The 24,215-nt window shown below is 37.8% G+C and overlaps 1 protein-coding gene across 6 annotated transcripts in view; it reads left to right on the top strand.

Moving 5' to 3' along the window:
* Positions 1-24,215, top strand: part of PLEKHA6 (pleckstrin homology domain containing A6) — a 222,197-nt gene that overhangs the window by 147,198 nt on the left and 50,784 nt on the right. For 4 of the 6 annotated variants that reach the window (XM_083359218.1, XM_083359223.1, XM_083359219.1 and 1 more), the window contains 9 exons: positions 5,859-5,939; positions 6,268-6,382; positions 7,204-7,311; positions 11,930-12,002; positions 14,608-14,708; positions 18,388-18,563; positions 18,959-19,453; positions 20,770-21,280; positions 22,332-22,418. In XM_083359218.1, the coding sequence (XP_083215344.1) occupies positions 5,859-5,939; positions 6,268-6,382; positions 7,204-7,311; positions 11,930-12,002; positions 14,608-14,708; positions 18,388-18,563; positions 18,959-19,453; positions 20,770-21,280; positions 22,332-22,418 (1,747 nt within the window). Of the gene's footprint in view, positions 1-5,760; positions 5,940-6,267; positions 6,383-6,959; positions 7,013-7,044; positions 7,312-11,929; positions 12,003-14,607; positions 14,709-18,387; positions 18,564-18,958; positions 19,454-20,769; positions 21,281-22,331; positions 22,419-24,215 lie in introns of those variants that run through there. The other 2 variants (XM_083359220.1, XM_083359222.1) reach the window with 2 other exon arrangements.

Raw genomic sequence — 24,215 nt, forward strand, 5'->3', positions numbered from 1 at the left:
ATTTATTTGTGATAAATTCTTGCTGATTTCTTATAATTCCTGAAATGTTTTCATGAAGTTTATATAGTATAGATTAGTTTATTATTACTTTATTATTAGCTCTAGAATTTCTGTGTTTTTACAACTCAGAAATAGTAGCCTTGTCCCAAAGAGCTGTTGTTTCCTTGGACATGGGGGCAAGAATACATATAAAGACTTGCTTGATATACCTCAGTGCACTATCCCAATGCACAGTTATTGAAGATATGCCATCTGTTTTCAAAACTCTTCTAATGCATATAAAAGGCGATTCTGAAAAATCCTGATAAAACAAAGCATGTGTAGGAGAAGGGGTGGTAGACCCTGGGAGCAGAGTTAAAAGAGGGAACAGCCTAGAATCCCTACTTAGCCACAAGCAAACTAAGTCCAACCTCCCTTGAATTCTATTGACTCTTATCTAACCCAAAGCAGGTGTCAACCATTAGTTGAGAAGATTCTTGTGCATAGGCATGATTAGCAATCAATCAGTTTAATTGGATCTGCACGTGTGGACCTGCTTTTTTGAGTATTTATTTATTTATTTTATTTTATTAGATTTATATACCGCCCTTTCCCGAAGGACTCAGGGCGGTTTACAGGGTATTTAAAACAACCAGTACAAAAGTTAAAAACAAATTAAAAAAGATTAAATCATCCCTAAAATTAAAAACCCCAGTTAAAAATTCTCAGCCTGGGCCGGAGAGCTCCAAGAGCCAGGTCTTCAGGTCCCGGCGAAATGTGCGAAGGTCGGGGGCAGTCCTAAGCTCCACGGGCAGCTGGTTCCAGAGGGCAGGTGCACTCACAGAGAAGGCCCTTCCCCTGGGTGTTATCCGCCGACAGTCTTTTATCGGCGGCACCCTGAGAAGACCCTCCCTGTGGGAGTGCACTGGACGAAGGGAGCTTGATGCTGGCAGCAGGTGTTCCCTCAGATATCCTGGACCCAAGCCATTCAGGGCTTTATAGGTCATCACCAGCACCTATGAAAGCATGCTACAAATGTTTTGCTACAATTATATATTATACAAATATATAACCTCTCAGATTTCTGCTGACTTTGCATTTAGGTAAAATATTGCTAATTTGGGGGAAAAATGGGGAAAGTGTTGTAGTTGATTTTTTAATATCATCTCTAATACAATATACAGTTTCCCTGAATGTAAAACCATGCTTAATAAGAATGGACAAAGACCAAATATGGAAACTTTGATTTAAATATGGGGATTTGGTAAGTTCTTCAACCTGAGTTAAAGAAACTCTCTACAGCAAAAGCAAGAGCCATTCTTACCTGGCTAGGTTCTTCCCAAGCTGTTTAGCGAGAGGGAATAAATTAGCACAGTCTGAATAAATTGGCCATGTTTTTTCTGCATCCAAATTCTGTCATTCTGATCTTATGAACATCCCACAACCCTATCTCTTACAGTTTTGGTTTCTCTCACCAGTATTTAATATTTATTGGGAAGGAAACCCAGATCAAACATTCAGTACAGTGCACATCATTCATACTCAGTATGGTCATTATACTTGGCCATGTGCAATTTCTGGAGTAGTTTACTTACCTGCTTTGCCAGACTGCCTATTTTGGGGATCTTCAAAGCTCCTTCCATTAAAAACATTCATACCAGGCTCTGAGAGAGAATGGAATATATAAAAGAGGTTGCATAAAATGTTGTACAGCAGGACGAGAAAGCTAGACATTTGTACTAGTGCCATTCATATGTCAGATTGATCATGCTGTATGTTCATTTAATCCATGAAATGGGGTTAAAATTTTAATTTGGTCTGTCACAAGGCATTAAAACTTGTTTATCTTTTTGTGTGTGGATGTGTGTGTGTGTGTGTGTGTGTGCGTGCGCGCATGCAGGAAACGACAGCCTGCTTTTTGTAAACATAAAACTAATAAAGCTCAGCAGGCCAAGATAACATAATGTATTCTAATTAAAATCTGTATCCGGAAAGGCACATCACAGAGCACTGATGGCTTGATTTGTTTTGGCTGCTGTAATTTAATAGTTTTGTTTTAGTCAATATGCCTCAACTGTAAAAGTACATTTTTATGTGGAGTACGTATTATATTGCAGGGATCTCAGCTGAATGCCTTTCTACACATGATACAGATTTAGGCGTTATACTGAAATTTGGAAAATTCTAAATTGTGCTATTACAGACTTTGAATTCATTATTTAAAATGTTCCCCAGTTTTTTCTTTAAAAACAAAAACAAAAAACCCAAAAACAATCAGAACTCTTCCCTGTGATGGATCAGGAAGAAAAGTATTCTATATCTGCTTCTTTAATAGATTAACTCAATGCACATACTATTATTTACTTCCTGTAATATCAGCCTTGTGAGGTAGTCCAGACAAGAAGCAGACCCACAAGTATGAACTCTGTATTTATTGTAAGGTTCCATTAACAGAATGTTGCAGGTCTGAAAGTACATCTCCCTCTCCTACCTCACCTTTACAGTCTGAGGAATTAGGAGGGGTCCCTTCTGAGAGTGCTGCCACAACTCCATTCCTTCTGTAGACTCAGCCACCTCTTATTTTATTGTTGCCAAGTCTGTGGCTTTTCCCAAGGTCATTCTCACCTACCATTACAGTTGAAGAAGAGTTTGAGGTGATATGATCCAAAATTTCTCCTGATCATTTGCATGCTTATGGTAATAATTATAAAATTGTTGACTCTATGCAAGATGCCATGAACTAGCCAGATATCTCTCAGTCTGGAATTAGTGGAGCATCAACTTTCTATACTAAACTAGTCTGCTACATATAGTTCCAGAGAAGATGAAGAAATGACATATATAAAAGGCTCTTATTTGTGCATGGGTTGTGATGGGGATAGGAATATCTTAAAGCTATTTGGAAATTTCAAAGTATTGTTTTCAGATCTCAAGAAATGATGGCCACGATAATCCTTAAGGCGCTATCAAAAACAGGTTGCATGGTTTCTAATGTCTCATTAATGAGCTTGCTTAGAACAGCAACACATGACTGTGTTATTATTCTCCTACAACTTTAATATACTATGGACTCATGATACGAAATGATTATGTCTCTAATTAAATCACAACAGCTATTTAAAAAATGCTGTATTATTAGTGGTGATAGATATTTGTGTGTAGCAGCCTGGAGTCTGTAAACAACTTTTAGCTAGGTAAAGCAAAAACTGCTGAATGCCAAAGTCATGATTTGTCTCCACATTGATATGTTATGACTATGGTTTTAGAATAGAACAGAGCTGGAAGGGACCTTGAGGACTTCTAGTCCGGCCCCTGCTCAAGCAGGAGAACCTATACCAGCTCAGACAGGTGGATGTCCAGTCTCTTCTTAAAAATCTCCAGTGATGGAGCACCCACGATTTCTGGGGGTAAGCTGTTCCACTGGTTGATTGTCCTCACTGTCAGGAAATTTCTCCTTAGTTCCAGGTTGCTTCTCTCTTTGGTCAATTTCCAACTGTTGTTTCTCGTCCTTCTATCTGATGCTTTGGTGAACCTTGCCCCCTCTGCCTGTGGCAGCCCCTCAGATACTGGAACACTACTATCATGTCTCCCCTATTTCTTCTTTGCCTTAGACTAGCCAGACCCAAATCCCATAGCCGTTCTTTGTATGTTTTAGTCTCCAGGCCCCTGATTATCTTAGTTGCTCTTCTTTGAATTTTTTCCAAACTTTCAACATCTTTTTTGTGGCATGGTGACCAAAATTGGCTGCAGTATTCTAGGTGTGGCCTTACTAGGGCTTTATAAAGTGGTAATAGTACTTCTCATGATCTTGATTCTATGCCTCTGTTTATACAAGCCAGGATTTTGTTAGCTTTTTTGGTTGCTGCTGCACACTGCTGGCTCATAGACAAGTGATCGTCCACTAGGACTCCAAAATCCCTCTCACAATCACTGTTTTTGAGCCAGATCTTGCCCAATCTGTATTTTCTATTGCATTTCAGCCATCAGTGTAGATGTTGCTTTTGTCAGATCATTATAGCAAAATTCCCACTGAGACTGAAAACTGTATAAGATGATGATGATTATTGTGATTGCTTATCTTTTCAAAATTCAGTAGTTTCCTGGAAATGTTCTAAAGGTGCAATTTTTTTATGGATGAAGAGTAGGCTGGAGGATGTGAAATCATTTCTGATAGGAGTAATGGCTAGCACTTGTCTGTACGCTGGATTAGTAGCTTTAAACAGGTCAAGGCAGACTAATTTAAATTGCCAAGATGTACTCATAGTCAATCTACTATGGAAGCTACAGTGGAGTAGCATATATCACAGCTGGCCATCCAGCAGTTTATTCTAAAATCCTCAGTCCTTTTAGTAGGGAATAAATACTTTGTAAAAAAAAGTAAAGGGTATGAAAAAATGAGGCCTCCCACCAACAAAAAAAAATGTATACAGGTAGTCCTTGAATTCCAACAGTTCATTTAGTGACCATTCAAAGTTATAATGAGACTGGAAAAACTGACTTATGACCATTTTTCACACTTATAACTGTTGAAGCATCCCCATGTCATGTGATCAAAATTTGGATGCTTGGCAACTGAGCCATATTTATGACGGTTGCAGTGTCCCAGTATCACGTGATCCCCTTTTGTAACCTTCTGACAAGCAAAGTCAATGGGGAAGCCAGATTCATTTAACAACCAAGTTACTAATTTAACAACTGCAGTGATTCACTAAACAAATGGCAAGAAAGGTTGTAAAATGGGACAAAACTCACTTAACACATTTCTTGCTTAGCAACATAAATTTTGGGCTTAATTGTGGTTTGTTAGTTGAGGTCTACCTGTGTTTCAAAGGGATGGAATAGGCTCAGGGTCTGTGGAACATTTGAGTTTTCTGTAGAAAGAAAAGTTGAAAATCTAGAAGGACAGGAATGAAAATGTTCCAGCTGAGTTCTTTACAGCCTGTAGTATTCATAAGGAGGAGTTGGCTTCCCAGAAGAAACTCTGAAGAGGTGCAGAAATGGGTAGTGAGAATGGTCTATCAGGACATTTTTAATTCCTATCAGTTTCACTTTCTTTCTAAGTAGAAAATTAAAGTGTTTAAGTAGCATCTTTTTGGTATGGATGATATCCATTGGATATTATGCAATTTACCACGGCACATGAAGGCAAATTAGTGAATAGGGGTCTTTGTATTGTGTTAAACAAGGTGATTAAAGACAGAAAAACTGTTTTTGATCCCTATCTGTATTGGGACAGTGTTCTCTGTGGCCCTGGCAACAAGAGAGTTTTGTGCTGTTGTTTTTCAGAAATAAAATCTTCTACATGAGAAACAAATGCAACACTTCTGTTCTGGCTTATATAAAGGGATTTTAGAATCTTGGTGATGCTGATACATTGTGGATATTGTTTTAGGACAATTCTGTGTAGATTCAACTGTTACCAGGAATGTGTTTAGGGACGACTACAAATAAGAAGCAGTGGACAAAGTAAGTTAGGGGGTCATTTCTTTTTAGTGAACCATCAGTTACTGTGATGAAAATAAGCACAGTATGCTTTGCTTGTACAATCCCCCTTGCATCTCCTCTAACATGGAAGACCTTATGTTTGAATCATTTCTGAAGAAAGATGTACAACATTTTGTTGCAAAGTCTGGCAAATGTGATTCTATCATTCCTATTGGCAAAAGCCTTGTTAAAGGTACTCCTGATCCTATAGTAGAAGGATGAAGGTTTTCGTTTATTGTTTTTTTTTAAAAAGATATGTACAGTAGTATTAATCTTGCAACTCCCTTGAAAGATACATATTCTCTCTTAATTAATTATCCACCAAAGGCAAATTACATTTCCATATGAGCCACATCATTAATGCCTTGTCTATTTCTCTTTGGTTTTTTTCCTAGTCATAATGAAAGACGGAACACTTTCCTTCATCCAGTGATTGGCCAGACTCCAGAAGTGAACAATCATTTTGGTTTGCAAAGGTTGGTGGTTTTTAGTGCTTTGTAATATTGGGCATAAAATGGAAGTTCATGAAAGAGGATAGAGAATAAAATTTAAGGATGAAAAATACCAGATGAAAGAAACTTGTTCAGAAGTCTAGCTCAAGAAAAAAACAAAACAAAATAGGGGCCGGGATTTTCATAAAGGAGATTTGTATTTTATCTGATTTGATGTATTCTTGGTTTAAGTTAATGTTAACCCAAGATCAGTATATGGACATGTATTAGTGGTGTGAAAGTATAAGAAGCAAAGCCAGTTTTTGGGGAGTGTTAATAATGTGTTTTTCCTCTCTTTCACCTGCAATCTCAGATCTGTCTTTGACATGTCAAGCAAAGCAAGTAGCAAGCGGCTGGCAACAGTCAGTAGTGAATCCTCCAATCACACAATGGTTTCAGAGGTGCCTCAGGAACGACCAAATGGCAGGGTATGTTTGCTACATTATACATTGTGATGTTGCTTATTTTTTTCCTTTTGTGGCTCTGTTCTGATAGGATTGTCCAAACCTTCTGGCTGTCAAGTTTTCCTATCTGAAAAATAAGGGGCAACTGATCTACTATTGTGAAATTTAGGGCATTCTGCCGTGTAGCAGAGTGAGCGCCTGTTAGTCATCCCAGCTTCTGCGAACCTAGCAGCTCGAAATCACGTAAAAATGCAAGTAGAAAAATAGGGACCACTACGGTGGGAAGGTAACAGCGTTCCATGCGCCTTTGGCGTCTAGTCATGCCAGCCACATGACCACGGAGACGTCCTCGGACAAGCGCTGGCTCTTCGGCTTTGAAATGGAGATGAGCACGGCCCCTAGAGTCGGAAACAACTAGCATGCATGTGCGGGGGAACCTTTACCTTTACCTTTTTTATTTCACAAAAATTAGGCATCTTTTTTATGCCAAATGTCATAGCCAGCATGTGCCCAAGATTATGAGTTTTATCCATATCTAGTCATGCTTAAAATGGACCCATTAGTACTCAGTCAGACTTAAGTTAATTCTTCCTTTCAGTGTGCCTGTTCTAATATTTATTTATAAAATTTATACCTCCTTCCAAAGGAGTCTAAGTGGTTCATAAAAATATAAATCAATTAAAAAGTCAGATTAGAAATAATACAAAGTATATAACAAAAATAAAAACTGCAAACATGATGCAAAAACTCAGCAACCATCAGACTTAATATGATTAAGTAGGATTTCATTGTATTACCCACTGCTTGTTTTGCCTTTCCTAACCTTTCTGTTTCATTTCCCAAAGGCATCATCGCGTACTTCCAGGAAAGGAATTGCTTTTGGAAAGCGTTCTAATTCCATGAAGAGGAATCCCAGTGCTGCGGTGACCAAGAACGGTTGGCTCTTCAAGCAGGTAAACCACCTGTCCTTCATTACATCAGGAGATACTCATAGCCCTTAAGCTGTGAGTACATTTTGAAGGTCCCGAAACCAATTCCTGATTCTGTTGGTAAATTAGATCCCACAGTTTAATGCTGGAACTCTTTTTCAAAATGTTTCACACCCACACATATAATTGAATAATTATTTGGAGACTTCTGAGTTCTTCTCTGGACTATCCAATTTGACAACACAGTCATGATCACCAACGCATCTTTGGCCCCACCAAACATGACTTTCATCCACTAAAACTAGAGCAAATGCTATTTGGTGTGCTAAAGGTTGCCCATCTTTTCACAAGCTTCTCCTATCTTCTCTCCAACATCACAGGTCATGCTTCAGGACAGTCAAGGAAGTGTTTTTTCACCCATTACTTGGTTTTCCTTATAACTTTGTTGAGCAAGAAAGTGATTTGAAAGTCGATAGCTTATTTGATCATTCCACCTGTGAGTTCTAGTGCTGCCTTAAGCATGAAAGTCAGCAGGATGACTTTGAGCTAGTCACTCTGTCTCAGCACCACCCACCTCACAGGATTGTTGTTGTGAGGAAAATAGGACGAGGAAGGAGAAATAAGTGTGTTTACCACCTTTAGTTACCTATGAAGTAATAAAGACAAGATAAGCCTAAAAATAAAATAAAATAAAATAAAATTAAATTAAAATAAAATAATAAAATAAAATAAAATAAAATAAAATAAAATAAAATAAAATAAAATAAAATAAAAAAAATAAAATAAAATAAAATAAAATAAAATAAAATAAAATAAAATAAAATAAAATAAAATAAAATAAAATAAAATAAAATAAAATAAAATAAAGACTTCCGGTTTTGCGTGGAAGCGACCAGTCATGGGCTTGCGGGCTCTCTGCACTCCTGTGGCTAATTTCGCCCTGCCTGGGGACCCTAAATGAGTCTAAGTTGCCCTGGAGAGGCGAGGAAGAAAGAAGGATGCTCCAGAAATTCTGGAATGGTGGTGGCCATTCCATTTGACTTGGGGAAAGCCTTCTAACCTGATAGGAGAAAGGTTGGCCATATTGCATCAACCAGCCCAAGCTACTAGCAACCAAAGTCCAAAGGCACTAACCAGCACAATTGTGAACAGCATATTTGAAACTTGGTGAGGAATTCAATCTTCTCTTTTCTATTCTACATTTAATTTCCTGGAAAAGATCCCCAAGAACCAAAATACTTCTGAAAGGGAAGGAGGGGGATTTCCGCCCCACCCTTACACTAACGGAAGTGGCGAATTAATCTTTGTATGGAGGATCAAAATATATGGAAGTAAAATAATTATAAAACTTGAAATTTAAAACTTAAATCTGGATAAATCTAAAATTGTTTGAATGCTTAAGATACTCATTTTAAAGGTAATTGTTCATTTTGGAAATTGAAAACACAAGTAGTTGCTGACACCTAGTGGTAGATGAAGACTATGTCAGTTATGACTTTAATATAAGACTTGGCAACCTGGGAAAGCTAATCTGTGTTTGTGACCTTCAAAGTTTTAACAACAAAGAACAGCTGTGACCAAAAAAAGACAATAATCTGGGCTGTAGACAAAGAGAAAATTATAAATTTCAGAAAATTTTTTTTTAACTATTTGGATTACAAATATCTATTTAATTGGGACTCTAAAGCTATTTGCAGAGAAAAGAAAGGAAGAGGAAAATTCAAATTCTTGGCCATCATGGATCAGAGACATATAGAAAGAACATATCAAGAAAACATAAATACTTCACAGGAGGAGATATATAGTATATTGCAACTAATTCAAACAACAATGACTTTAAACCACAAAGAAATCCAAAATAACTTTGAAAATATAAATCAATCTATTTCTAAGTTAACCCTACAGCAACAAAATTCCCAGAAAACAACAACAGAGAAGGAGCAGATAAAACAGATAAATGGATATAGAATTGAGAATAGAGACTTAAAGATGGAACTTAACAAAACAAGGAAACATTATTTAACCCTAGTGGAATTTTTTTTACAAGAATTGGAAAAAAACAACTTATCCCTTAAGACTACAAAATAAATCTGAGGACAAGAAAACAGATTGGATAAAATGGACTGTAGAGATGTCAGGAACATCAGAGAGAAAGCAAATGATAAGAGAAGCTGAGAGAAAGAAAAAGATTTTCAACAAACAAGGAAAGGTAGAAGGCCCGTACAAAGACACTTCACCTGATTTACTTTTTATATCTACAGCAACATTTATGAACATACAGAAAACGTTTTGATTCAGCAAAATACATTGATTAAGAAAGATACTGGGCAAAGGAAAAAGACTAAAGTGGAAACCAAGAATATACAAGATAAGACTTACCAGAGAGAATACTTAAAAAAGAATCATTTGTTTGAATATGGTTATTTGGACAGCTGTGCACTACGTCATTCTTAGATTGAAAATATTCAGATTGCTATGCAACTGGTCAAGATCTCTGCATGATTTCAAAGGATTATTTTTTGGAAGTAAGGAACCTTCTCATAGGTATTCCCCTCCCAGTCACACTGGAGGGTGGCCTTAGAATGGATCTGTTGTTGCTTCCTATGGAAGGGGATAGCTTCATCCCCAATTTTGGTTCTGTCTTTTTCCAAAGAGCATGTGAGTCTATCAGTTCTGCCAAGGACTCCTTAAATTCACCTTTTTTAATTTTTTTATTATTATTTTTCCATTTTTATTTACTACTAACATTCCTAACATTGAAAACTGGATTAAAACATTTTATAAGTCCAAAACAAAGAGATAATATTCAGAAGGAGCTTAAGTATACATATCCTTAATTCACTGGAGTATAAAAAGGAGGAAGCATGGCACAATCAGATTTGCAAGATTCTGTTACTGGTCAGTAAAAGTAGTTTTAGTCTGCAGGATCCAATTTTGTCAGTCACTGGGACAAGAGGTTTAGTCTTCCAAGTTTTCAGACTTGTGCTGGAGCCCATCCTCAGGAGACTTCTCTCTGGCACACACTCTGCTAGTTTTAGTCTTTCTGAGGAGTTGATTTTCTGATCTGGTCTACCTAGCGAGGTTGATCCCAGCCTAGGACATGCTAACAAAACCACACAGATATCATCCAAGCATCCAAAAACAAAACAAAATACCCCTCCCATCACTTACAAATATGTGCTCATATGGTAACGCTTCTAAAAATGGCCCAAAAGATAACCCTACAATATCAACTTCCAAGCCCCAAGTTCTCTCCTTCCCATCAACACACTCCATAGGCAATTATCAGCACTGTCCTAAATCCTAACAGTGGAAACCCAAGAACCTCTCATCCCATTATCTCCTTGTAGATTCCTAGGAGATGTTTCCCTGTGAAGATTCCCCAACCTTTATCAACATTTATCATAGACCTCCTATTAGTGCTTCAAGCCTTATCCCAGTGTGAAGACTCTGTAAAGTACCTAACAGAAGAGCAGTATTTATAATAACTATAATTTCAGTTAGACAATATCAGAAACAGGAGCACTTTTTCAAAAGGGATCTTTGCATCATCCAAACTATTTTGTGTCTAAACTCAGTCTTTTGCCCAAAGTGTCACAGAGAGGCTGTTCAGCTGGGAGGAGGAGTTAAGCAAGGAATCAGTCTGGAATCATTACATAACCCCAAAACTAACTTGGAAAAGAAGGCACCACCAAACAGGCCATCAAGAGCTACTGAGTAGAACAGAGGAATCCAGAATTTTTGATTATTTCATAGCACATTTTTGACAACCTTCTGGGTTGCAAAGCCTCACTAACCACGCTTTCAAAATGGATCAAATCACGCATTGGGCTACCCTATGAGAGACAGAATAAGAGTGCCCCACAGGACAAATGGGCAACTAATAAGCTCCTAGGAGATGTCTATAGAGTGGGCTCGTGGTTCTCCATGTTCAATTGCATTAAAATTAAACTCTTATGCTTTGGCCAAAGCATCATTTCCAGCAAGAGAATTCCTCTCCCCCCAATATGTGAGGGAAGCTCTGATGTGTTCCACAATAGGGTGCCTTGGCTTCACTGTAGGAAAATGATACATTGAACTTGGAGAAGATCCAATATCTAAAGTGGAGAGAGTCTACCTACCTATTACAGGAAAGAGGGAATATTTGCAGAAAATTGCACATCACAAACCCCTTATTTCTTCTTTCTCTTTTTGCTGAGATTTCTTTCTGACTTGTCATTCTGAGACTGGAGATCAAAGTATTCCCTCTCACAGGAAGTAACTTTAGAACCAGTTTAGACACTGCTTCCACACCAGGTGGGCAGGATATATTCTGTTCTAGAAGATGGATCTTCATGGTAAATCCAGCATACCAGTTCTTGTCATATACTATCTAGAAATCCTATTGCTTTGTCTGACCTTAACCCAGGGGTAGGCAACCTTGGCTCTTTCATGACTCATGGACTTCAAATCCCAGAATTCCTGAGTCAGCATAGCTGACTTAAGAATTCTGGGAGTTGACGTCTACAAGTCATAAAAGAGCCAAGGTTGCTTACCCCTGCCTTAGCCTGTCATGCCAGTTTCTCATAGGATGCTTTTTCAATCTATGCTGTATGTGGTATCCAGATTATGACATTTATTTGTTTTCAAAAACTCTTTACAGGCCAGCTCTGGAGTCAAGCAATGGAATAAGCGCTGGTTTGTATTGGTGGATCGCTGCCTTTTTTACTACAAAGGTATGAGGAGATGCAAGTCTAAAATTAAATATTAAAATTGTATTTAATTTAATTATATGTTAAAATATAAAGGTATAAGGAAACTCCCAGATGCCAAACATAGTTTGAAAGCAATGATGCATTCATTTTCTGTATCTCTTATCAAACTAGATTTTCACCTTCATACCCGCTGTTGAGGAACAGTGCTCCTTTCATAGGAGAGACTGATTTTTTTATCTATAAGGGATACAATATTTTCATGGTTTAGGAGAGATAGGAAAGGCAGTTTTTCTTCACAAAGTATGTACTTGAGAAATGTTATTCTATAGTACGAGTTGTAATAATTGCTGCCAATTGGATGGTTGTAAAGGAGACAACCCTACTGCTTTGATGGTAGTTATAGAGGACAGCCTACAATTCTATGGTTAAATAACCCATGACCCCCTGAGTCACTATTTCAGAGATATTTGCTTACTTAAACAGAAAAACAATATGACCATAGGTGGACAAAAAAGCAGTGGAGCAGGAGCAAGTTGCAACTTCCTGCCAGCTTCCCCATTGACTTTGCTTGTGGGAAGGTAGCCAAAAACATCGGAAGTTATGATAACAGGACCTCAGCAATGTGACGACTGCAGGGCAGTATGGTGACACTGCAGCGGCCACTACTTTGCCAGTGCAAGTGGTATGAAGATCTTTGAAATTTCAATCCCACAAGAGAAATGGGCCTGGATCTTTGGATGCATTCTTTAAGTTAGCCCACTGGAGGTACCTTGATTCAAAAATATGATGCACTCTTTCTGCTAATTGTGGAATACAAATAGACAGACAGGAGAGTTTCTGAGTACCAGGTACAAGGAAGTACAAGTGAAAAATTTAAAAATGTTACTGAATTTGTGTCCCAGAAGGCTGCCTGTTACCTAGCTAGCCACTGTGAGGATAGAATGCTGGATAAGATGGTCCTCTGATCTGCTTTAGTAGGATTATTATGTTTTTGTAATATTATTTTGTAATAATAAAAATGTACTGTTAACTCTTTCTGACCAAGCAATATAGTTTTCCAGCAATATATAGGAATTTCTCACATGAATGATGACCGACCCTTCCTTCCTTCCTTCCTTCCTTCCTTCCTTCCTTCCTTCCTTCCTTCCTTCCTTCCTTCCTTCCTTCCTTCCTTCCTTCCCCAGCAAGTCCTTAGCTATTTTACCTAGCAATTAATTTTCCAATTTGCAATACTGCAGTTGAATGGATAAGAGCAAAGATTCAAGGTCCTAGACCTGCTCTTCCAGAAGTCTCCTGAATCTTCTCACTCTGTCCTCACCTCCGCTTTGAGGGAGCTTGATAATTTAAAATCTGTGTTGCCTTTCTGGCAATTAAACTGAAAAAATATTTTAAAAGGAAATAATTTTAATAGGTGCCACTTGTTGCTATGTTGCACAGAGGGATGTACCAAGAAGTTTCAGCCTTTTCTTCCATCCATGGGAGATAAATTAATCTCACAGGAGATGAGCAAAATAAATAAAATAAAATAAAATACCTTTTAAACTTTAAATACAGTATTCAAAATAAAAGCATTCAGTTTTGGAATAAATGCTGCCTGATTAAAAAGAAAAATACAAAAGATTGTGATGCTTGGAGCCAAGTACAAAATGATTCTAGTCTGCTGCAAATAGGAGATTCTCTTGCAGTATCTCAATTTACTACCGAGCTTCATAGTCTGAAAAATAGGATAAAAATAGGATAAAGGCTGAAATTAAGAGAGAATTTCTTTGCTAATAATTTTTGTATGTGGCATCTTATTTCTAGTAGTTGCTCTAGGAATTTAATTAGTTTTCTAAAACAGATGATTTGGATGTTGTTGTTGCCCTTTCACAAACTTTGGATTAATTTATTGTATGTCATCAAATAGAAATTTAATATTCTCTGTAATATCCTGTTAGTCATTCTTTTCTTTGGACTTACTGGAATGATTAAGATCCAACAGTGAAGATGCATGCGTGACATTGCAGCACATATATATTTATTTAATTTATACACAGCTTTCTACTCTGGCAAATACTCCAATGAAGCAGACACCATGTCACCCACCACCAATGCAACTCTTTTATTTTTCCATACTCTGCCTGCCAAATTGTGAGCCCAACGACATCAATATGTCCTGTAACCATTGGTTCCCACAATCTTGCTCTCTGGGCCTTCTCTCTGGTAGCAGATGGAAAAGATGATGGGCATGAATAATTAACTAGACAGTATTGTGAAGTGTAACTGTAACTGATATGCATACAGGGATATGTGAACGCTTCCTGGTCTGAATTGGAAAGACGGACAAGCATGAATGCATCAGGGCAAGGGGGCATCTTTCATAGGTAGATAAATAGTTAGGCCCAGCTTTTCCATCCCACTCCCTCCGTAATGATTGTTTTCAAGTCTTCCTGCCTGCCTGCCTGCCTGCCTGCCTGCCTGCCTGCCTGCCTGCCTGCCTGCCTGCGTGCAAGGAAATTACCCTATGCTCCTGGCTGTTTCTTAGTTCCAATGGTGATGAAGAAGATGGATGTCCATTTTAACAACTGTTAACTAAGATAAAGGAATATTGTCTAATTCTTTGTCCCTCTCTTCTTCTTTCATGTAGATGAGAAGGAGGAAAGCATCTTGGGCAGCATCCCACTTCTCAGTTTTCGAGTAGCAGCTGTACAGCCATCGGATAACATCAGCAGAAAATATACCTTTAAGGTCAGTAAAGAGTGGAAGTGCTCCTAGCACACTGTTCATGGATGTGCAAATATACTTTGTTGTGCTAGTAGAAATGTATCTTAGGCTAACAGCACTACCTGAACTGGACCCAGTAGAAACTTTATTTAGATGGGAAACAGCTTTATATCACACATTTAAAATCGTGTTGGATTCCTAGAGCGTACATTTGTACCTGCACGTATGATGTCAATATACAAGTACACTCTACGTGCTCCTAAATTCTGTGAGATTTAGTTCCAAATTCATTCTATCCCCTTTTCTCTTGATGGAGTCTAGAAATAGTCTAGAAATAGTCAAATAGATCATGTAATGTTTATTGAATAAATCTGGAGTATTGAAAGATCTTGGGGGAGAGATTAGGAAATATGTGTTCATTTAGAGATATTTGAAGATTGTTTCATATGCAAAAACAATTGCAATATGTTCTTTCTTTTCTATCTCTTCTCCTTATATTTCTTTTTGTCTATTCACTATCTTTTTCTTACTTTTTCCTAAGTTGGTGTTGCTTTTATGCTGTAAAAAATTCTTAATAAAAATAAATTTTAACAAATCTCTAGTACACTCAATGAAAATTAATTAGATTTAAGTAGTTGCACATCTACATGTTACATACCACATAACTTTTTTCATTGCCATCTTTCCCATTATATTGTTTGCTAACTTCTTTCTACTCATTGAAACCACTTACTCTTGATGTTTCAAAACTGTGCTCTGTAATATTTGTTCCCTTTTTAATGGTGATGAATTGGTTTTGATTGGAAACCATTGATACATTTGTTTTCTTTGTAAATTTTCCTACATGTCTAATAGTGGTATAGAAGAAAGGAATTGTATTTAAAAGGGGTATGGGGACTCCTAATGAAGTTCGTAAGCATATAAACATGCTTTTCAGGACCACTTGGCTGATGTTGAGTGATAGGAATCCAGGAACTCTTTTTCTGGCACAACTTTTCCCACCAAGTTCCACTGATACCATTGCATTAGACAGGATCTCAGAGTCTATAAATATATACAGAACATCTTAGAGAAGAGTATCATATTTCCAGATCATATGAAGCTTATGAAGTAAATTTTAGAGTTCAGTAGGAATTATTCTGAAGTAATGTGCCTAGATTTTCAATATTTGTTTGTAAGAAAACAAAAACTACAGTGAAGGAAATAAAAGTACAGTTTTGATCTTCTCCAAACTTCATACTGATGGCAAGATACCCAAAATTTATATTCTGTTTTTTATTTAAGAATAATTATTGTGCTCCCAATTCATGTTCATAAAAAATGTAATTGTATAATAGACTATTCACATAGACAATCTACATGTGCTAAATAGGTAGATGTACAAATATATTTTTTGACTTCATCCTACAGTTTCTAGAAATTTTATTTGACATCATGTCCTATTGCTGCAATAATTGAACCTACATTTTCCTCTAGCACTTTGAGACAACTGGCTGAAGGCCGTTCCATGGGCTGAGATGCAAAGGAATAGTTTTCCCAAGTTCAGTGAAAACCAAGTTGACCATTCAGTTTAAAGCTCAGAAAAGCACTAAGTATGAGCCCAATTCTGCTTTAACTATCCATTCACAGTGACCACCTTTGTTCTTGGTGTGCTTTGCCTGCTGATATTCCTCCCCGTTTAATTGCTTATTGGGTGTGGCTGATCTGTTCTCTGTCTTCCCTGTTTTTCTGTGTGAGGATCCCCTGGACAGGAGATCTCTTCTGATTACTGGTCTGCAATACATCACCCAGCCACCAAATAGGTAGTGTTTTCCTTCTGTTTCCAAATGCATGCATGCATGCCAGAAAGGAAAAAAATGAAGTGCCAATGGTAAAAATTATCCTGCATGCTTTATTCACCTGCAATCATTCCCTAAGGAAATTGTGGTTGGGGAAATTTTGAATCCCTTTGTCTAATGAAATACCTAGAAGTATTTTTAAACCATAGAGAATACTGGAAACACAGAGCTATATTAGCAAATCCCACTGAGGATATAGATCTTGAACTCATTACTATTATATGACTTGTACATAAATAAATGTTCATGTTATGGGTTTCACTGAGTGATTTGTGGAAGATAATATCTAGCTCAACAAAGTGAAAATCAAAAAGGCATGTAGTAGTTAGTCAATGAGTGGCAATTAGTTGTGAGACAAAACTGATGGGTAAATATAAACAAAAATTAAATTATGTTATTCATTCTCTACTGTGAATATTTAATGTACATAATAAAATGCATAATATATGAGCCCAATTCTGTTTGTTATATTGATTAGTAAGATACATTAAAACAACTGGATTTTTTTTTCAGGATCATTGAGACAGATACACTACAAATGAGCTGGTTAAATTCAGACAAAGAATTTGTATGTATCAAATTCTAGAAATACTTTGATCTGGATTTGTAGCCTCTTAGGATAGTTTTAAATCAAATGTGATTGCTTCTATTACTATTCTTAATATATGTGCCTATTCTTTTTTGTTTACTTGTATAAGAGCTGAAGACTTTCAGTTTCAAAAATAATCTTTCCTTTGTGGGTTTTCTATCTGAAAATCTTCAGTTTTTACATATCAAAACTCAGGAATGAAGTACATAAAAGGCTCTCTGTGTGATTTCCTAGACTCTGTTACATTTTAACCTGATGAAGAAATGGTTCATGCTGAGGGAATGGGGGAAAATAAACAGAATATCATGCACTGCACAGCTGAGATCAGTCAAATTTTGTCTATGTCCCAAATGCTGAAATAGCATTGTTAGGGAAGGTTGAGTACTCCTGTTATTGATTTCTCTAAGTCAACAACTATGCTGATGTAATCTTATTAAATGTCCACAAGGAAATGGAACGTGAGTACTTCGCTATGGACAGTTCCTAGCATTGACATTCAAAGATCACTACTTAATCTATTCCTCTTTAATTTGTCCCTCTGATAAGAAAAAAGATGGCAGAAATGATGGGATAACACTGAAGTGTTACAGGTGGAAGATCACTCTATTTGGAATGCTGTAAAAGAAAGATGTTTAGAAAAATTAAGGAAGTTTGAGAGATCTTTCTTCCTTGCCTGTGTTAGGAAGAGCTATTGAATGTCTAGGAACTATTCCTAAAACAGTAAATTTATATCATCTGAAGTTTAATGTTGGTGGATTTATGTTAACTCTCATTATTTTAATTCAAATCAATGATCTATAACAAGCCATTTGGCAGTAGCTTTTGTTCTCCCTACCATAAATTGATTAGCAAGGAGTTTCACCAAGACAATCTGAGTTGAACCAGTTTTTTGCATGCTGTTCCACTTAAACATTTTGACTTATGCATGTCCTGCAATGGGAGAGCTTTCATCCAATACCCAAAAGTTTGTACATAGTGCTGGAGGACCAGAGGTGATGTCGTTGTGTTAGAATTAGTGGAGTTGGTTTGTGCCAAATTTTAAAGAGGATAATCTTCTATTTAAAGGATAGTTATAATTACTCTTCTGTTTCAAAGCACTGTCTATTTGAACAAGTCCAAACATCGTTTCAAAATAAGAGCTGACAATCATGAAATAAAAAATTGGTGAAATTATAATGTGCCTAAGCGAAAGAAGACAAAATTGATTGCTGATGAGTAAACTCTCACTGGGATCTTTTTATCTCCCTTTCTCTCTTTCTATTTTTTGTTTCTGCAGGTAACTGTATGCTGGATGGAAGAGGTGCCACAAAATCACAAGAAGTCATTCTCTCCTCAGGCTGAGCATGCTGGCATCCGGACCTATTTCTTCAGTGCTGAGAACAATGAAGAACAAGAATCCTGGATTCAAGCTATGGGCGAGGCTGCTCGGGTTCAAATCCCACCTACTCAAAGGTCAGCTATTCAAAAAGGTGGAAATGGTTTAGAACTGGTTGTGGACATTTCACCCTGCTGAACACAATGTACAAAGTGTTACATCTATTGTCAAGTTCAATTTCAGATGAACTGAAAAGATCCTAGCAGCATGGCTAGTTAAATAGTAACATATTCATCGTCTCATAAGGCATTACACAAAAGTCATTCTATAGCTGTAAGATTCTTTCTTCAGTGGAATTAGAATAAATATAGCCTTAAGGCAATATGAAAAATAGTAGGGTCATGAGAAGGTTCAATCAATAATTTGCAAGAGGATGATCAGTACCCACAATAAACTGGAATTCTTTCTTTAGGATATACCAATCCTAAGCTATGGTAATGAATGCTCTTTTCAACTTGTGGATTCTTCTCAGGCATGAAAAGACTGATTGTGAGAACATCCCTCCTAGCAAAAATTATCATCAGCATCACCAGCGCAGTATTCTTACCAGGGAGCTTGCCAAAGCTGAGTTGGAAGCAAAAACCAGAGGAGAAGGTGATGGACGTGGTTCCGAGAAGATTGAAAGAAAACCAGAACGTGTTGCAAATAAGAAAGAGGCACTGGTGAAAACCAATGGCATTACCAGTCAAGATACACCCTCGGAGCCTGGAAGCCCTTATCCTGAAGCAGCTCGTATGCCAGCTGGAGTGGAGAGAACCCCACAGCCAAATGGTTGGCAGTATACATCCCCAACTCGTCCTGGCAGCATGGCCTTTCCACAGCATGATGGCAATACTGTTATCTCTCGTCGGAGCTTGGCACCTCGCACTAATCCAGAAAAGATTGCTCAGAGAAAAAGCTCCATGACCCAGTTGCAACAGTGGGTCAATTTGCGCCGTGGAGTTCCACCACCTGAAGATCTCCATAGGTGAGTTGTTTGAACACACAAGACACAAATAATACATATAAGTTTGTTTTTTGAAAAAAGCAAACAAACCTTTTTTTAGAAACACCTCATTAAATACTAAAAAAGAGGGTATATTCTAGACTTAAATCAGTACCTAAGGTCCTAAAAGATGTTGGTATCTTATATTTAATACCATTCCCTCTTCCCTGAATAATTGTCCCTGAATACACAAGGCTGTTACAATTTCAGTTTCTTTTCTGACAAAAAAGCTCATCATCTTTCTTTTGATGTCTTGGAATACATTATTTTAAAAATGCACAATTGTTTTTTATTCAGTATTCTTGCACCCAGAAAAGCAGGAAAAGTCTTTGGTATCAGTTTTCCTGATCATGGAATGAAGTAATTATTTTTATTTTTTAAAATTATTTTTATATATTTTTTTTAAAAAAAAATCTGTTTATCAGCTGCTCCTCTTACAAAGTTTTCAGAGTACCCTATAGGAATAAACACAGTCTGGCACTATAAATATCCAGTGAGAGAAAATAAATACTAGCAAAAAAGCTCAAAGAAATGAATATCTTCCCACTCTTAAGTTTACTTTTTGACATATGGACAATGAATTTCACTGATTTGGGGCAGTTTAATGATCTAAATCTACAAATCACAGTTTTAGAACAAGTACCAAAGCAGCTTTTATCCTAACTGAACCTTAGACATTTCAATTTTTAACTGCTATTTATTATAACCTGATACATGTATGTATACTCTGCTACTCAAGGAGGCAGCTACATGCAGGAGAGGAAACATGGAGTGTTTCACAACTTTAATTATGAAGAGTAAAAAAATTAAGAAACACAAGCAAACAATATAGTGGAACAATTGGAGACAAGTAGGCACCATTAAGGCTTAAAATAAAAATATAAATTTGCAACTTCTCCCAGTTTTACACACAGAAATATGTGAAAAATATATCAGTGCTATTCAGCAGATGGTAGTCTAAGATAATAGCGATTTGTTGTTGTTGTTGTTAGCTGCGAAGTCGTGTCCGACCCATCGCGACCCTATGGACAACGTTCCTCCAGGCCTTCCTGTCCTCTACCATCTTCTGGAGTCCATTTAAGCTCACGCCTACTACTTCAGTGACTCCATCCAGCCACCTCATTCTCTGTCGTCCCCTTCTTCTATTGCCCTCAATCTTTCCCAGCATTAGACTCTTCTGCAGTGAGTCCTTCCTTCTCATTAGGTGGCCAAAATATTTGAGTTTTAGCTTCAGGATCTGGCCTTCTAAATCCTAAAACCAAATGGTTTCCTTTTTTTGTTTCTTTTGGGAATTGTAGCCCCAACAGATTCTTCCCAACGTCTCGGAGAGTACCTGATTATTACCCTCCCTATTCATCTCAGTACCCGGAGGATTACCAGTACTATCCACCTGGTGTGCGTCCTGACAGTATCTGCTCTATGCCTGCCTATGAACGTGTGAGCCCTCAGTGGACTGTGGAGGACAAGCGCCACGCCTTCCGCAATAGCAGCACATTCCAGGTGCGGGAGTGGAAAGAACAGCCTGGCTATAGCAGACAAGATGTGCCCATCTGGATCCCAGGCCCCACACCGCAGCCAGTGTACTATGATGAAATTGACGCTGCCTCAGGATCCTTGCGCAGGATGTCCCTTCAGCCTCGTTCGCGATCAGTCCCCCGCTCACCAAGTCAAGGATCCTACAATAGAACCAGAGTCTACTCTCCAGTAAGGTCACCCAGTGCCCATTTTGAACGAATGCCTTCTCGAAGTGAGGAGATATATGCCGAGCCAACGACTTACATGATGAGACGATCTATCAGTTCCCCAAAGGTAATGTTCCTTTGAGACTTCCCTCTTCCAAATAGCTCTGCCATCTTTCAGTAGATACCCAGCAAAGTGAGGGTGGGGGAGGGGGTATAAATGATTTTAATAATAACCCCATCTCTGTAATTTATGTATTGTTTATGCTGCATAGAGGAGACTACTGGGGAGGGAAGATGTTGTTGAATGTGAAGGAGATTTATTGATCAGTCAGGTCACAAGAGACATCTAATTAAGAATTGGAGCAATGGCAGGAATGAGCAAAGTGTCATTTCTAAGCAATACTTAGAGAAGCTGACCTTAAATAACATTCTCTTGTTATCAACTGATTATTCCTCAATCTCACATATGTTAAGGTTGCTCTAGACCAGAGGTGGGGAACTCTGCCCCCTTTATGACTTGTGGCTGGCTCAGGGATTGTGGGAGTTGAAATCCACAAATCACAAAAGGGTGGTAGTTACCCTGTACTAGACAGTCAGAAACAGGAACATTTCAGCCTGCAAATGTGCTAGCACCATCTGTTCTTAATTCTAGATAGCTCAGAAATAAATGTAAGGGTTCTGAGCTGAGCCCTAATTCAAGTTAAATATAAGGTATAAAGTTCCAGCAGGTGACATGTGGTGCCCAAGTGGCAAGTTAAGGCTGAGGGAAAGTGTCATGTTAGCTGAATTGAGAGGGTAGTAGATTAGACAAGTTTTTGATCTGAGATGAAGTGTTCATCTTTGTGGTTACACCCTGTGGCTTGATAAGTGTGATTTGCAGAACAAATTAGAGAGTATCAAGGGAAGAGAAGAGGGAGTCATCCCAGGAACAAAGTAGTATTACAATACAGATTTCAAACTAGCTCTGGCTTATAAAACCAACCTTCTTCTTGTCTTGTGTCCAGACTTCAGTTTCAAGGAGCTTCTATAGATAATCACCACTTTAGTTAATGGACTTTGGTTGTTTTTTTCTTCCAATAGGAAGGTCATTGTTATTACTAGATGATTAACATAAGGAAAATATGTAGTAATAATACTGTGATATAATTATCTCACACACATTCCTTTTGTTTGCCCAGTATGATTACCTTGGTGATAGAAAGCCTGTTCCTGCAGGAATGTTTCCCTTCAACTATCCAGCATCCCCTACAGTCCATGATAAAATGGTAAGCCACAATACTGTCCATTCTTTCACTAGTGAAAGTGTTTTTCTTTCCTAAAGCTATCATTTAATTCAGAAGTGGAATAATTGCCTTAGCAGCAAAGTTGTTGGTTGGTTATGAGGGTTAGTTATGAGACCAGCCTGGAGGCATCATGACTATGAGAACAGGTGGAAAATTTTAATCATTAGCCTGACTGATGATGATTGGTTGACCATAGTTTCTATGTATTTTCAAAGAGCAAAGAAGGAATTGAGCATGTGACTTTTAGAGAAGGGAAAAAAAATCCCATGCATATACTCAGTCCTCATTTATTCCTACAGTTGACATCAGTGCTGCATGAACATTACCACCCAGGAACAGTTGCAAGGAGAGATAGAATGCAAAGTCCAATATGTATAGAGAGAGTGAAGATAACTTTGATGGAGATACCCAAGCTCTGTTACCAAAGTGACAAGGGGCAAAGCATTGTCAAAGTCCAGAACTTCCATATAACATTTGGAAATGGCACAGACATCTCCCTAATTCATTGACTGTAAGAGAGAGGAGGAAATGCAATATATCTTAGATATCTCCATCAAAATTATCTTACATATTTTGGGAGGAATGGGCCACCTGTTTAACAACTTGATTATTGAGATGTATCATTTCTTACTTCTACCTCAAAGTGGAGGAAAAATTGCAATTAAGTCACAGATCGCATAGCAAGCTGCCTGCATGTTGAAGATAACGGCTCCACCAACGGCTTTCATTATATGAGCTGTTTAATATTGCTGCTCACTTCAACCAAGCATTTGCCTTGTTTTCAGGGTTGGTCCAGTCCTATGGGTGATCTCTAGATGGAAAATACTGTTTCATTCCCTGTGAGAAGTGGCACCTTCCCAATGGCTGAATGCCCATAAAAAAATTTCTAGGAATGTACTTCTGGTATTGTATATGGGATACCATTCTGGAATTAGGATGGTATCCCAAAGAATTTGGAATGCAAAAACTGAAGAGTACTAGTCCTCTTTAATTCTCTATTGTCATTCTCTCTATCAAAAAAATAATTAAGGAGTCAAAAACAGAAGTGGAAAAATACATGATAAAACTTCTGTTTCCCCTTATTGGCTAATTTTATATGCTGTTTTTCCTTGGTCATTCTAATTCTCTCTTGTTTGGTTATTCCACTGTGGGGGAGGATCCATGTGGTGGTGGCAACAAACACTGTGAATGGGACTCTGCCAAATGAAAGTGCCAACTTCATTGCTCCATGCCACGTTCTTTTGACCCTACTTGACACCTGAAAGCAACCAGTAAATCCTGGACTGGATTTAAGGTGCTTGTTGCACGCAGCTTCTTCTCTCACTACCTCTGCCTTTTCACCAGCTATGCACAAAAGCAGATGCATGCGGCTGAACTAAAAATGCAGTGAGATGAGTGTGGTATCACTAAGCAGGTCAGGAACATTCTTTCTGATCACAGATGCTCTGTTTCCAACCTCAGCCTTTCCCCCCCACCTCTGACAAGGGCAATATTCTTGTAATGACCGCAGTGGATTGTACAGAAGCATGTTGTAGTGGAGCCACACACTTTTTTTTCTTGTTGTCCAGTAGATCTGGGCATGATGGGTCAATTCAGAGTTCATCATATGTAAACACCATTGTACCTGCTGAGCAGAAACAGAGGAAAGAGACATTTCATCACAGCTCTTTGCTTTCAAGGCTACTTCTCCTGTCTTATCTGCAAAGATGTTGATCTTGACAGCAAATGTAGCCTCAATAGCAGAAGTAGAGGAATTGCTCTTGAGGTCCTGAATTCAAT

The sequence above is a fragment of the Vipera ursinii genome (assembly GCF_947247035.1).
Source record: "Vipera ursinii genome assembly, chromosome: 3".
Classification (NCBI taxonomy): domain Eukaryota; kingdom Metazoa; phylum Chordata; class Lepidosauria; order Squamata; family Viperidae; genus Vipera; species Vipera ursinii.